Raw genomic sequence first — 15,206 nt, forward strand, 5'->3', positions numbered from 1 at the left:
CTGTAGTGCAGCTCTGGTAGAGGAAAGGGGATAAGGATTATCTGTGTGAACCTGCCCTGTGATCAGCAGCCAAGCAGTCAGCCCTCAACAGCCTCCACACCTGAGCACTGCTGTGCAAGGGAAGGGGAATGGTCTCTTCTTGTCCCATTTGGGCTTGGCTAGCAAATGCATGGCAGCCGAGCTGGGAAAGGGCTGCGGTGCTGCCAGGAAATCTGAACCCTCGGGGCAGGTCTGGAGCTGAAATGAAGGCGGTTGGGGCCTCCAGAAATACTAATGCTGGTGAGAGCGTGTACATTTTATATTTACATTGGTTCTTCCTCACAAAATGAAGAGGATCTTTAGGGACCGGTCTCCTTCCTACATTTCAGCTGCAATGTAAAAAGCCTCAAGGAGCGTTTCCAGTATGGTAATGATGGGAGCATGCCGCTCCCAAGATCTGTTTTACATTAACTGAGTCTGGGAGAATCAAGGTGTAGACAAGGATCTCAGGAGCAGAACCTGCCCACTCCCACCTGCGTGCTCAGCAGTCATGCTCCGTCTTGTGCTGCTCGTGATGCAACGAACGGCTCAAGCTGTGCTACAAGCCCAGCCCAGATTCAGGAGCAGAAAGTGAACCTGCCCAACTCCTTGCGGTTAGGACATACTCCTGTGAAGTGAGAAAGGTGGGTTCGAAACCCCGAGGCTGATAAAGGAAACTAATTCAGTCATCCTATTTGCAGGGTGAGTTCCCTAACTGCAGAGCTAGCATGCAAACGAGCAGGCTGCATCCTAAGGGCTGGTGGAGGAAACGCTCCTGCACCACAGATCAGCCCTATAACCACGCAGCCAGTCATCAGGAAAACTGCCTTTCTTTAGAGTGGAGGGCAAAGCGACTCCATCTGCCTCAATCTCCATCAGCACTGGATAACACCTAGGCATTATGGCCTCAGAAGCCATATAGTAGATGTAGCAGTCAGCAATGGTTGTAGCATTAAGGCTGCTCCGTCCTTAAGGGACCACTTCAGAGGATTAGTTCAATTCCAACGAACGAACCTACTCCGCCGCAGTCAGACCCCTTCCTCCCCACATTAAGCCACGACTGGTCCTTTGAAAGAAATCCTGGGCAGTAACAAAAGATTGTGGGTGCAAGGATGACAGAGCAGCCAGCCATCGTAGCCTCCCCAAGTGCTCAAGAACTTGCTGCGCTTTCACTGGTGTAGGAACTACTGTGAAGCTGCAGCCTTTTCTAGCCCCGGGTAAACACTTTCTGTAGGATGATATGAAGGAGCTGCTGCTCAGAACTGACCTCTGGGAACGCAATGAGCTCATACCGGGTTCTCACATAACTGACTGACTCTCATCCCAGCGCCGAAACAGAATCGAGTGCCTTTGCAAAGTTTCCAAGCAGACAAGTCACAGAACTGAGAATAAGAATGGCTGGTTTCCTAGAGGAAAAACACAAGACCAGATGTATTTCACACAGTGTTATTAACACATTTTCATTTTGATTTTTACAGTATATACACGTGAACATTACATTATTCAATATGAGCCACCTGGAGTCAAACCTAATCAAACTGGTCCATAAACAATCTCTATCAAAAAGCGGTATTTTAGCAAAAAAGAAGTCTAGTGGTTCTACCCAAAGCCTAAAATAGCTGAAAGGAAACCCAGTGATTTTCATATTCCTGGATACAGTTTGTGCAAAATGGTACTTTAGGAGAGCAAGTGGAAGATGATTTTCAAGGTACTGAAAGCACTAAGGATGGTAGTTACAGGACTGATCAAATTCAACTCTGGCATGAGTGTTGCAGGGACAAAGTACTCGGACATTAGCAGTTTCTGCCTGGACATTCCCAATAGCCTAATTTTACATCTCACCCGTTAGAGAGAATGTCAGCTCTGCAGACAACAGCAGACAGCATTTGTACACAGGATAAAAATAGTCACTGAGGAGAATGAATGCGTTCAAGTAAATTGCTCAAGTGCCATCCTTTGTGTGACTACGGGAAAGCTCTGGCTCCAAGGGCAGGGCCTGTAGCTCTTGAAAGGAATGCTGTGCACTGCCATTCAAAAAGTACTTGCAATTAAAGGTGTGATTATTAACGATACCTCGGCCCACTCCATCACTTGAGGCAGGCATTGAATGACAGATGCAGAAACTAAAGCTAGGCCCAGAACACGCTTTCCCGTTTCCCTATTCACGACTTAAACACCGCCATTAAAAAAAAAGGAGCAACTCAGATGTTCGCTTTAAAAAGACTCACGTAAAACTGCTATAAAGAGTAACACAACGGAATTCCTTGCACGAGTTTATACCACTACTATTTTCCTTCCTCACGATCCGAGCCCTACCGCTGCAGCCTTAGATGTGCTCAGCGCTCAGGACTCTGCCTTCCATCCGTCACAGCTTCGGTTATGCCATCCGAAGAATGTTCCGCACAAAAACTTACTTCAACAACATACAAAGCACTTTCTTTATCGTTCAGAAACCGAATATACAAAGTAAGCTTTTTTTTTTTTTTTTTTCCAAAATATTTCCATAGGCAAAGGATTAAAAAGGATTTTAATTATACACATATGGTCACAACTCTGCCTTAAAAAGATCATTGGGAAATGTACATAAGGCCGCTTGTAAATGTACATCATCTCATGGTACTGTTACAATGTCGTATGTCCAGAGAAAAAAATTGACAGTATCATACATATTTGCTTTACGCTGGGAGAAGGCTATTCAAAAATACAGTACTCTTCTGTACAAAAAAATCATGCCACATTTATTAAGATGGAAGAAGCATTGGTTTCCGCGATAACCAAAGTTTTCAGTCCACTTCTTTCTCACTATGCTTATTATCCCAACTTAAAATTTGAACAGATGGATTTCCCAAAGTGTCCATATTAACAGAATCGACAGCTATGTTGTAAACAAAACATAATGTTTCTCACAAGAGTTAAAAAAAAGCCGGTTCATATTTCTGAAACCATATAAAGATAGAATTTAAAAAAATCACTCTTAATTTGCTGAAATAAATTTACATTATACAACACTATATGCCAGGGGAAGAAAGGGGGACGGGGATGTGAATATACACTAAAATGCAAATTTTTGTCCCAAAAAAGGGTAAAACAAATTACATTTACAGCATGAAGGTTTACAAATGTACATCTGTACAACCAAGGTAAGCATCACTACTAAATTAGCAAGGCTTGTAATAAACATCGAAACGAGATTTGTTTCCAAACTGTAAACTTACACCTATTAACTACACGTATACAATGCATATATTTATAGGAAGCAAAAAAGCTATCTGGATATTTAATCAATCATGCTTAAATGTTGAGCTATCGAGTTTACTTTTCAGTGGCCCCTCTTCTCTTCATCAATACCTATTATTTTTTTTTGCGTCTACAGTGAGAAAGCAAAATAAACGCTCAACGCTTTCAAACCCTTACGATTCTATATGCAAAATAAAAAAATACAAATCTCTACTCTTCCTGCGTTGTAAAACTGACTGTGAAGTTAATACAGGGTTCACTCCTTTTCCAACAGCGTCCTTTACTGAGTGGCAGTACCACCGCCATCTGATTCCTCTACCTGGTACAACAATTAAATATATAACTATATACAGCACTGTTGTTTGTAATACGTCGCTAGAGAAAACCTAAGGGCACTAATTAGAAAGAAAATAACTGTCCACAGCAAGTGGTGAAAGTTGTCTTTTCAGGTTCCCGTTGTTTTGTTATTCTCTGCTTTAGTTTGCTGTGCCCGGTTCGTTATTTGGATAGCACGTTGTGAACCACCAAAATACAACTTAACTTTTCGACATGTTAAATAATGTTTATGCAGCTGATCGATTTTAATCTGGTATAAAAGACTTCACACGAAAGGGAAAAATAAGGATCAATTCTATATACAACGCTATAAATCTGTTGTGCTATGATGTTGGGTAGACCTACCAGATTGCAAGCCAGTGTATTAAAAGTATACTGTACTTTTTCCCTTTAAAAACTATTTCAGTGACTTTACAAGGTAAAAATTTACAAAATATGTGACAGCTATTTTGATACAATTACATCATATACAGGCGTTCTGTGCTTTGCCAGCCATCCAATCTGATAGGTCTCCTGATCAGGGCTGGAGATTTTCTTTTTTATTTTTTTTTATAATTCACTCCCCAAAAATATACAAAAGAATAAAAATTTTACAAATGGATGAACAAAGTCAATAAATAGATTTAAAAAAATCAGAACATTTATAGTTAAGTTGTATGTTTTGATCATTCACAATAAAATTTTTCTTCCGTTTCCTTTTCTTTTTTTTCTTTTTTTTTTTTTTTTCTCCTTTTTGCCTTTTACAGCATCCCATTTGGTGGTCCACCGATTGGCCCCAGATCAGCACTGTTCTTCAGGTAATACTTCTCCAGCTTCGCCAGAATGTGTTTGCCATAGGTGTATTTACGCAGAGTTGTGATGTGGGGTCGGATCTGTAGGAAGAAACTCATTACTTTTTTCCCCTTACACACTGTAAGCGGAGTTACTACACTTGTGAGCAATTATATTAAAAAAAAAAACAGGAAGCCTATTGTTTCACACTTATGGAAGCTTCTGGAAAGATGTAAAATGGCTGACTGGATCGCCAGGCAACTGATGTACCTCTCACACTGTAAGTATTCAGTTGATGACCACTTTTGTTTTCAGACTTCAGACCATGGATTTCTTCAACACTGAGAAACAACGGAAGCAGCCAACAGAACACTACGCTACATGATATAAACAGGCATCACTGATGGTGCTACTCTCACATGTCACCTAATCCAGTGGCAGGTGAGGCTGGGCTGTCCAACTTTCCTATATTCCCCGAATCCGACCTAGTACTTAAGCAACCGGGGACAGAGCAGTGCAGCAAACCAGCGCAGTGGAGAACCACCCCCAGAAATGAGCTTTCCCATGGGAGCAGCCTGCTGAGCTTGCAGGTGAAAAAGGGTGGAAGCTTATGTCGTGGGAGTGCCCTGTCACCAACAGGGAAGCAGAGCTCTTGCAGAAATATACCCCATGTTAAACAGCCTAGGGCTAACGGGGCATTTTTCTTCTTCTCTGGATGTTCTTAACTAGAAAACGTGCCCAAATGTTAGGAATTATGAGAAGTGTCTTTGCATTTTTTTTTTTGCTGGGGCAAGGAGAGGTGGGATAGGATGACAACTGCAGAGCTCTTTACTACCTGCTACAGGAGAAACCTGTTTCTTTTGTTATGTTAATAAGTGACAAATACTACTGTCTTTTCAGTTTAAAATTATTTTCACAGAAAAGTTGACATAAAGAGAGGATACGAAATTCATCTTTGAAGACTTCTCTACAGGTTTACATTTTTAGCTTGCAGAAAAGTGCTCAGAGACCTACATATGTCATGCCCCATTAAGTACCCCCGAATTATCAGTATATGCACTGAGTTCTAGATTATGGATCTAGTTAGTTTTAACTCTAAAAGGAAAGAGATTCTAACAGATAAAGTAGTATCATTGTGGAGAAATTTTCCTGGACCAGCAGAACTATACTAAAATGTACCTTGTGCATTATTATCTTCCGCTGAGCGGGTTCAGCCATATCGATCATCTTCTGAACAACATAGTTGGCATACTGGTCCTTCATCATGGTGTATAAGGCACTGTGAGGACCATCATTCTGGCAGCAGACCTCATCAATAAGTAAAGCTCTTTCAGCACGAGAAGCATGAGTTACACATTTTTCTACCACATTGCTGAAAAACAAGACAAACGGATTCTGTGACTCGATATGTAACATTCTTCCAAGTAGCAATTTTAAATTTCTCTGAACACTTAAGTGCCTTAATGCCACTGAAGGGTCCATTTTAAATACACGAAGTCCCAATTTCCAAATCTTTACTTTCCAATAGCTGAGGAAATTAAAGGATTGTTACCAAAGGTCATCTTTTGATACTTCAAGGAGAAGAATGATTGTATGAGGACTGCTCTGAAAGTAATGCCTCTTATTTTGTTACACTGGCCCATGACGTCAGAGGCAGACATTGGTAGAGCAGTAGAGGCTGAACCTTCCCACCAATATCCTGTTACATTTTGTTGATGTGTGACAGATGGCAACAGACGGGCAGTCTGACAGAACGGCATCTGACATGGAAGTGTGGATGATGCAAAGGTATGCCACTGAATTCCTCCATGTGGAAAAAATGACACCCGGTGACAGTCATTGACTCTTGCTGAACGTTTCTGGAGACCAAACAGTGGGTGCGAGCACAATGAGGTGGTGGATGGTGCGTTTCAGCAGTGGTGACAGCAACACAAAAGACGAGCCATGTTCCATATGGCCATGCACATGCGTCACACCAAGAAAATAAGAGAATCCCAGCCAGCTCATCCATGAGACTCAGTGGATTACAAACAGGGAACACTGTATGGAGCTGGTTATCAGCTTCAGTGTGTTGGAAATGATGGTGGCAACGTTGGAACATCACAAAGTTTGCACCAGGTAAGTCCCACGATTGCACACAAGGGAACAGAAAGAACACGATATACAAGTTTGGCAGGACCTCATACTGAAAGAAAATGAGGCTGAAGGTGACAGTTTCCTGCATCACATCATTACTGGTGATGAGATGTGGTATCACCACTATGAGTTGGAGTCAAAATGGCAGTCCATGGAGTGGGACACGTGAATTCCTCATTGAAGAAAAACTTCAAGATGCACCCTCAGTGGGTAATGATAGGTACTGTCTTTTGGGATACGAAAGGGGTGATATATATCACAGAACCTACACAGACCATCAACTCTAACCACTACATCACAACACTGACTAAGCTGAATGCTTGAGCTTCCAGAGAGAGGCCAGAGAAGATGACAACCTTTCTATGGCAACACGATAACATGAGGTCACACACAAGTTTGAAGACCATGGAGCACACTGCCAATCTTGGTTGGACTGTCCTACCTCACCCACCATACGGTCCAGGTTTGGCACCTTCTCACTTCCATATGTTTGGGCTGATGAAAGATAACATTGCTTGGGCAACATTTCCCTAGCAATGATGCCATCACAGCAGCTGTGAAACGGGGTCACCACCACTTCTGCAGATTTTCATGAGCACGACATGCAGGCTCTCATTCATCACTGGTAAAAATGCATAACTAACGGCGGTGGCTATGCTGAAAAATAGTATCTTGTAGCTGATAATATTCTCCATCAAACAGTGTTATTGTGCTCTTTGTATTGGTTGTAGCTTACATTGAAATAAATAGGAGGCATTACTTTCAGAGTGACCTACGCAGATACAGTGGACTTTGGAGTTGTATTTGTATCCTAGTATACCCATCCCGTTTTATCTATGGATCCTTTTAGGATGTAACAGAGAAAGGTAGATATGAAGCATTCTAGTTGTTGAATAAAGAATCTTTTCGGGATCATGCCCAGATCAGAGAAACTTTCCAATATTTACTCATGTAGATGAAGTCCATGACTTCCAGGTATCTCAGAAGCTGAAAATACCATCAATGATTGTAAGCCAGCACGAAAGCGATTCTTGTACTATGGTTGTGCTTTAGAAATAAGCAAGTTCAAAGAGAAGAACATGAATAGTTGTATGTAACAAAGAAAAACAAAATCCAGACAAAGCTGCTACTTTGCATACAACTGATTTTTAAAACAAATGGGCTCCAAAAAACATAGTGTATTTCTACTTAATGCTGATAACAAAGTTCATCTCACTGTATCATTCAGGATGAACTCTGAAGTGTATTTTCCTTAGCAAAAGGCACATTCATCTGTACTTCAGGAAAAACACATTTAAAGATGATTCTTTGGCTCTAATTTTAGAGTAGTTCATAGTCTTTGAGTCCTCCTAGTGCATTAAATTCTTGTCAGGCTTAAGCAGCATTATTACAACTAGCCTTTTGATGCTTCGAAATTGCTTGACTGGACTCACTGATAGACAGTGAGGAAGTCCCAGCTCATCAGCAGCAGATTATCAAGCAACTTCTAGGACAGCTTTCCAGCTGGCTCTGGTGATCCTCATATGCCTCTCCTTGAAGTCTGGGAATCTCTTTCCCACACTTACAGAGGGTGAACGAAAGACACTCCAAAACCCATGAAATCACATTTACTTTACTTGAGAACAGCATTTCCCCTATCCCTTCCCCAAATCAGATATTTTGCAGAGCACCGCTACTGTCCAACCTCTATGCAAATACAAGATTTCAAAAAACACGTTACACACGGGGTAAAATATCAGATCCTTTTTGAAACACAAAAAATAAATCCAATACTACAACTTTAAAAGGTTAGTGAACCCTTAATAGATGAAAGCTGTGCAATACCTGGCAAATTTGTGCTGACTCAGAGCTAGAACTTTTCCTCTTATTTCTGAAACTATTTTACTCTTGTCTTCAGGACGACCATGCTCCAGTACGTGCTGAATAACGTAATTTCCGTATTGATCCTGAAAATAAGATGACTTCAATTTTCTTGTGTGTTCATACCATGTTATGCATATAGATTTTTGTTTATTTGTGTAAACTTGCCACTTGCTGTTTGCACAGATATACGGAAAAATGCAACAACGTCAACATCATGGAAACAATGGGATGCAAAATGTACTGCATCAAGAATTACTCAACGGATTACTAGATTTACATGGAAAACAGAAATAATCTGTAAAAATGGCATTTTGCTAGAGCACCTTATTTCCTCCTAAAGAAACAAGTCTTCAGAATTACTATCATCATTCACTATCAGCTCTAGTATCTCCCTGAACTTCGGTTCCCCAAGACAATTACAGTTTAACAGAGATTTCACATACAATAAACTACTGAGAAGTAAACTAGGCTCTGAATACAAAGCAAAAGGCAGTTCTTGCCTTTTCTCATGTGGGAATTCCTGCTGAACATTATGAGTCCCCTCCAGTATTTTAAACTGATCCAATTTCAAAGCCATTTATTTTGTTTGTTCGAGACCAAGACAGGAAATTGTGTTGTATGAAGTCTTTGGCCCAGCCTTCTTTTAGAGAAGATGCCCTATTTGTGTTTGAATATGCAGAATGTGTATTTTTGACGATGCATTTCTGTTTAGATGTTATCAGAAGTTATCTGAAGGACAGCGGAGCGAATCAAGATAAACTACAAATAGGCAAACTTTGCAATTCAAAAAAAAACAACCACAAACACAACAAACTAAATCTGTGCATTTACAACGTATACTTGAAGCTACAGCCAAAAGTGTAAGAAAAAGGCTTTTTATATCTTCTTTGCCTCCCAACTTCCAAATTCATTTTCATTAAAACTATGGAAGGAAAAAAAGACAAAAATCAATATCTACAACACTAAAAAGAGGCAAATTCATTTAAGCTATTTCATATACTATGACACAGGAATTACTTATGATAATACAAAAAAGCTCGACAAGGCGTCACTGAAAGGAATACACACACTAACCTGCACTAGTTGCTCTGTGTGCTGATGTAGTTCTTCTAAGATTGGCAAAGTCTGCTCAGCAGTACAGTGTTCCAGAATACGCTGAATTACTCTACAACCATATGGATGAGTTGAAAGCACGAATACCTTAAAATAGAATTGTAAACTGAAGTTAAACCCAAGGGAAGTTCACAGATGCACTAACATTACGACGTTCAAAATGGAACTGAATTTGGCAACTACTTCTATTAAAAATATAAAAGCTTTGCTAATATCAGAATTCCACCTCCTTTTTTGCGTGTGTCAAGCACAAATCATACATCTACCTAAGAATCCAAGTTTTCAGTGTTCCTGGACTACTTACGTGCAAAGAAAATCTTGAAACTCTGATCCTTAATTAAGCACTGATCACCTGTCAAGTTTTCCTTTTAACTTTATTTTTCATTTTGAAGTTGAAGATGCTGCTTTCTACAGAAAGGAGTTCAATTACTGCAGCCGATTTTCATGTTCCTTGTTACATATATAACATCCACAAGTTAAGCGTTATGAACATACAGGCATAATCTTACTCACTGCTTTCTCCTTACTTCTCTCGAAGTCAGGTTTGTTTAATCCTGTTTCCAGGATTAATTCAAAATATTTAAGGTTCATTATTGGTCAGAACTGAACAAAGAGAATCTTGCCCGATTAGACAAAGCTTCAGATAACATGGGTGAGCGATAGAGGTATGTACTGTTATGTGACATGACTGAAGTTCAGTATTTTTCATTTGCCACTTGAAATTATCTTTTTTTAATATACACATGTTTTAATATGTCATGATTTGGTTTTGTGGATAGATGGCCCCAAAAAAACAAGCAGTCACATTTTAGTCAATGGGACTCTATTTATATTTTAGAAACTGCAGCTCCTCTATCCGTACACATTTTTTGATACAGAAAGACCCTCCCCTGGACACCTCAGTACGCCATCTACCACCATGCATGGCAATGATCCTGGCACTGCTGTGGTGTGAGAGAATTTTATCACAGACTTTGTTTAGAAACACATATGGTCAGCCATTAAAGTAAAATTTAGTAGCACAGCCAAGTCAGTACAATTTTTATAATTCTTTGAGACTGCAGAATTACAAGTTTGTCACAGAGTATTAAAATCTTCCTTAGCTGCAACACTCTCTAGCCTGTGGCACAATACCAGTCTTTTATGAATATAATTTTGTTGGAAACAAAGCAAGCAAAGCAACCTTAACAAATACCTTCCTCCCCTTCACTTAACGCTAGGCCAATACATAGGGAAAAGATTAATATTTTTTCAAAGGATTTTCCTTCATGATAGATATAAATTGGAAAACACTGGAAGACAGTTGCAAGGTAAGTAAAAGAAGAAAAAACTGAAAGGAAATATGAATGAAAAGTATGTGCTAGAGATCAGATACTTTATTATCACACCAAAAATAGCCACTAAAAGTTAGAAAGGAAATTTCAAGTGGCACATCACAGAACTGAAACAGCCTGGCCATAAGCCAAATACTTTTTCTGGTTTTTACAGCACATCCAAAGAGGTTTTCTAGAGCCTCACCTCCAACATTCATCTTTGTAGAGCATCTTAACTATCCGTTAACAGCTTTCCCATTTTACCATCTCCTCTTTTACTCCAGCTTAATATTAGCTGACTGTCAGTGCGCCAAATGCTATCTTGTGTATGCGAACAATGCCCAAAGCAAACTGCAAATCCAAGCAGCTCCACATAAAAGGAAAGGAACTGTTACACTACCTGTCCTTTGAACGCATCGATGATGAACTGGAGCGACTGTGGCTGGACGCACTCAATACACTTTTGTACAACGTGGTTCCCATTTTGATCTTTCACGCATTTCAGAACATGACCATCCAGCTCTTTTACCATTTCGTTCTGGAAAAAAAAAGATTATCTTTGTCTTCACAGTGATTTTTTTTTTTCCTCAAAGGAGCATCTCTTTCCATTGTAACTGTCCACTTTTCCTATTTACTGGTGATCTACTTGTGTATCTCAGCACTTCAGTTTAACTACTTTTGGTCTCTAGGTCTTTTTATAACGAAGGGAATGATCAACAATTTAAGCAAGTAAAAACGTGGGTGAAATTAAACAGACAAAATTTAAAAAAATATTGTTCTAACTTACAATTACCTGCTGGTCAGGTGAGATAGACTCAAGGGCTTTCTGAATAACACGACAACCGTACATCTGTAGGGCTAATGGCAGAACATGACCACGTATGCGTGTGGCTAGGGCTAACTTTTGATCCAGGCTTCCAAACTAAAAGAAAACAAATACGCTGTTAAGAAAAGAAGGCATGAAGCATGCTAGAATTCACATGACAGAGTGAGAATTTTCATGACGTATTAAGGATTTACCATGCCTTGGATGGTTCTTCCCTTTATTTGCGATGGGTATATTTACCAGAAGCTTTTTCATTGTAATTATTTTCCTTTCAATTCAACATTTTGTAGTATTCTACATTCCAGTACAATGTGTGCTTTCAAACGCATGACTTTAAGGGCAGCAGCAAAAAATTAATTAGTTTATACTTTACTATCTGTAGGAATACAGATTAACATTTAGAATGCAACAACCCACTTACTGAGCCAAAAGTTATCAGATTACTCTAAGATAGTAATTCGAATCACGTTTTCTCCAGGATCTCAAATTTGTACTGGTCATTTTGCCTCACAGTAAGCTGTAACAGGAGAAAGAGAAAACAACAGAAAAAAGAAGCAGCTGTCCCTAAAGCAGCTTCACACTAACTTCAGGTGCCTTGAAAGATCATTCCTACCATGAGAATTTTGGGAAATCAAGAAATAACACGGGTTTTGCTTGGGGTTTTAAACATTGGCTGTATAAGAGTAGAATTCAATCACCGTTCTTCAGCAGTATCTAGTTCTTGCCCATCTTATTCCCTCCACAGTGCCTCTACAACCTTCCGTGCTGCTCCATGTTTAACAGAGAAGCCACCAGTGAGGCTTCAGAATAATGTGGACTTGCTGGAAACAAGTCAGTTTGCTGTCAGCTCCCAGATCCCTCCGGGCCCAGTCACACAAACCGCTGTGCTGCCACAGGGCAAGAGGCCACACAGAACTCATAGGCTGGGCTGCACCTGGAACTTTCATGCAGCACTGCCCACATTTGTTAAACCCCACACTTGCAGTCACCTAAAGCTCTGAAAAAAGCTCAAACAACATCTACTAAAATGATCATACCTAAGGGCTTAATGCATTTTGTTAGAACTCTTACATAAAATTAAGATGAAATTAACTCTCAATTGTCAATGATTATCTATTTATCCATCCATCCAACCTGACATCAAGGAGAAAAAAACAGCAACTGGTAACACATGAGCAATATCAAGCACTTGCATACTGGATGTCAGCCACACTTCTCAGAAGATACTCTGATTTTGTAAAAAGAACATCAAGACAAAAGAATAAGCACACTTTTTCATAATTACTCATTACAAATTAATTCCTATCTACAGCAAGCACCTCATTTCTTATAGAACATTTTTATTACACATCTCCCAGCTTCACCAAGTATTTGATGTGGTCCTTGATGTAATGCACACTATGCTACATACCATTTCTACATGTATTTCTTGTTCTTTTCTCCACAGGCTGAATCTTGCAGCCCTTTGATAGCTTTTGTCTACCCCAAGGTTTTCAATAAAAAAATACTTTAACTACTAGTTGTACTAATACTGGATATATTTTATGACATCTTCCTCAAAACCTGTCTTGATGTGAGCTCCTTCATATACAGCACTGGACCAAGTTCAACATATCTTTTTCTTTGGGTGCAAGAGCACTTTCCAAACCTCTCTCCTCTTTGCCAAGATGCAAGTATCCTTCAATACCAATACAAATATCCTTCAAATCTTTGTGTTCCCCACCATCTGCTTAAAGCTTCTAAATTAAGCCGAAAGACTTGCAAAGTCCAAGTGTGCAGCCTACGCTGTTCGTTAACATATGCATCACCAGGGCAAAGAGAAAACCATGCCTCTATTCCTCAGATCTGTTATGAATAAAGCAGGGGGAACAGAACAGAAAACACGTGTGACTTTTGGGTTCGACAGTGAGAGTCCAGTAGAAATCTGCTATAACGTTAAGAAAAAAAAATTAATCAGACTTTACAGTTTTTCATTCATGTGTTTGTTCATATACGCAAGTGTTATTCTTACCTCAAAGAACTTCTGTATTACATAGTTTCCAAACACATCAGTCATCAATTGATACGCTGCTTGCAAGATCTCGTTAAACACCATCTGGCGCTCAGCTGGAGTAGCTCGCTCTAGCTTTTGCTGTATAAATCTAAGTGCAAAAAAATGTACATTATGCTTCACACGAACAACAGGAAAACCTCTCAAAACACTGCTTCAATGAGACACCTCAATGTTCTCAAGCAAGTATTAAACATTCGAAAACTTATTAAAATGAAAGCAGTGCCTTTGCATATGAAAGAAGGCATTTCAGTATAATGATCCTTAAAAACTTTCATTTGAAAAGTATTAAAGATGAAAAGAATAACCAAGTACCTGATGATGTATTGCTGAAAAAATGTTTTTTACATTCCAGATGCCAGATATTTTGTTTTCTTAATCAACACCTTCTTGGTACTTACATACTAGAGTTTACGAGTTGAGTTATAAGGCTACTTCTAACCTGAATACCTCAATGAGCAGCTACATTTACACTACCATTATAATGAAATTCCTGAGAAAAGAAAAAGGTCATCCTAAGAGCACGCGTTCCAATTAATGGCACACTTTGTATTAAGACAGCTCCCAGCTCACTCAAATGTTTCGTGTTAATATGACAATATCAAAGCAGTAAAACATTAACTTCACTACGGTAATTACCTAGAACCATGCTGATCTTGAGAAAATTCAACAATATGTCCACTAAGGTCTCTTAGTTGAAGATTAGGGAAACGATTATTTCGGAAATCTTCCAGCAATCGACTACGTCCAGAAGGCATAATGTCAGACCTACTGTAACGAAGGCGTGAAGGAGGGAAGAGCTGACTGGTGGAGCTAAAAAGACTGGAGGTACTTGCTGCACTGCGATACTTTGCTTCCGCTCCGGGTGCTGCAGAAATATAGCGACCACTACCATTTGTGAGTCCTCCTACAAGGAAGTGGTTTTGTCAGTAAAAGCCGTAAGGAAAATAAACAACAGCAAAACATCAAGTGTACTAGAGCTACAGATACCCTGGAGCCAACGGAAACAACAGTGCTGTCTTGTAATTTATATTTACCTCATTTTGATTGGAGGAGTTGGATAGCTTTATCTTCCAAGAAATAAAGCCATTCTCCTCCTCATTTTTATCTGAGGGGCACCAGGAAAAGACATCTTATTAGAAGGACATAATGAAGCAGGTCGAGTGGCCACCCACTCAGGCCTACAGATAAATCAGAACTGGGTGGGCCTTAGCTTAATGGGCAGACTTCCTCTTATGAGCAACAGTGATTGATACTCTTGTTAGCAGCAGTAGCCAATTGTTTCAAAACAGACCATGAAATCTGAACTACCCTTCAGTCCCTACTGAGGTACCTTTCTGTCAATTTATAGAGTGAAAGGGCATTTTTGGGAAGGCACATGTAACGCCTCTCGTCACGCTGTACCTGTTCTGCAGGAAATTTGATGACTTCAGCATCCCAGGCTTTCTGTCTGGTACCTCTCTGTAAGCACTAAATACATCAAATTTCAAAGCAGGTAAATAAGATAGCTCAATTCTAAAACAACCAAAGATACATCGAACTC

At 39.7% G+C, this 15,206-nt stretch overlaps 1 protein-coding gene across 12 annotated transcripts in view; it reads right to left on the bottom strand.

Annotated features, from left to right (window-relative positions):
• The window catches only part of PUM2 (pumilio RNA binding family member 2), a 67,288-nt gene continuing 54,520 nt past the window's right edge, over nucleotides 2,439-15,206 (bottom strand). For 5 of the 12 annotated variants that reach the window (XM_021393165.1, XM_021393164.1, XM_021393172.1 and 2 more), the window contains 8 exons: nucleotides 14,303-14,570; nucleotides 13,625-13,754; nucleotides 11,575-11,709; nucleotides 11,188-11,325; nucleotides 9,436-9,561; nucleotides 8,323-8,444; nucleotides 5,542-5,734; nucleotides 2,439-4,463 (listed from right to left, as the gene is read on the bottom strand). In XM_021393165.1, coding sequence (XP_021248840.1) covers nucleotides 4,332-4,463; nucleotides 5,542-5,734; nucleotides 8,323-8,444; nucleotides 9,436-9,561; nucleotides 11,188-11,325; nucleotides 11,575-11,709; nucleotides 13,625-13,754; nucleotides 14,303-14,570 — 1,244 coding nt within the window. In that variant the 3' untranslated portion in view covers nucleotides 2,439-4,331. Of the gene's footprint in view, nucleotides 4,464-5,541; nucleotides 5,735-8,322; nucleotides 8,445-9,435; nucleotides 9,562-11,187; nucleotides 11,326-11,574; nucleotides 11,710-13,624; nucleotides 13,755-14,302; nucleotides 14,571-15,206 lie in introns of those variants that run through there. The other 7 variants (XM_021393167.1, XM_021393169.1, XM_021393176.1 and 4 more) reach the window with 4 other exon arrangements.

Source organism: Numida meleagris, chromosome 3 (assembly GCF_002078875.1).
Source record: "Numida meleagris isolate 19003 breed g44 Domestic line chromosome 3, NumMel1.0, whole genome shotgun sequence".
Classification (NCBI taxonomy): domain Eukaryota; kingdom Metazoa; phylum Chordata; class Aves; order Galliformes; family Numididae; genus Numida; species Numida meleagris.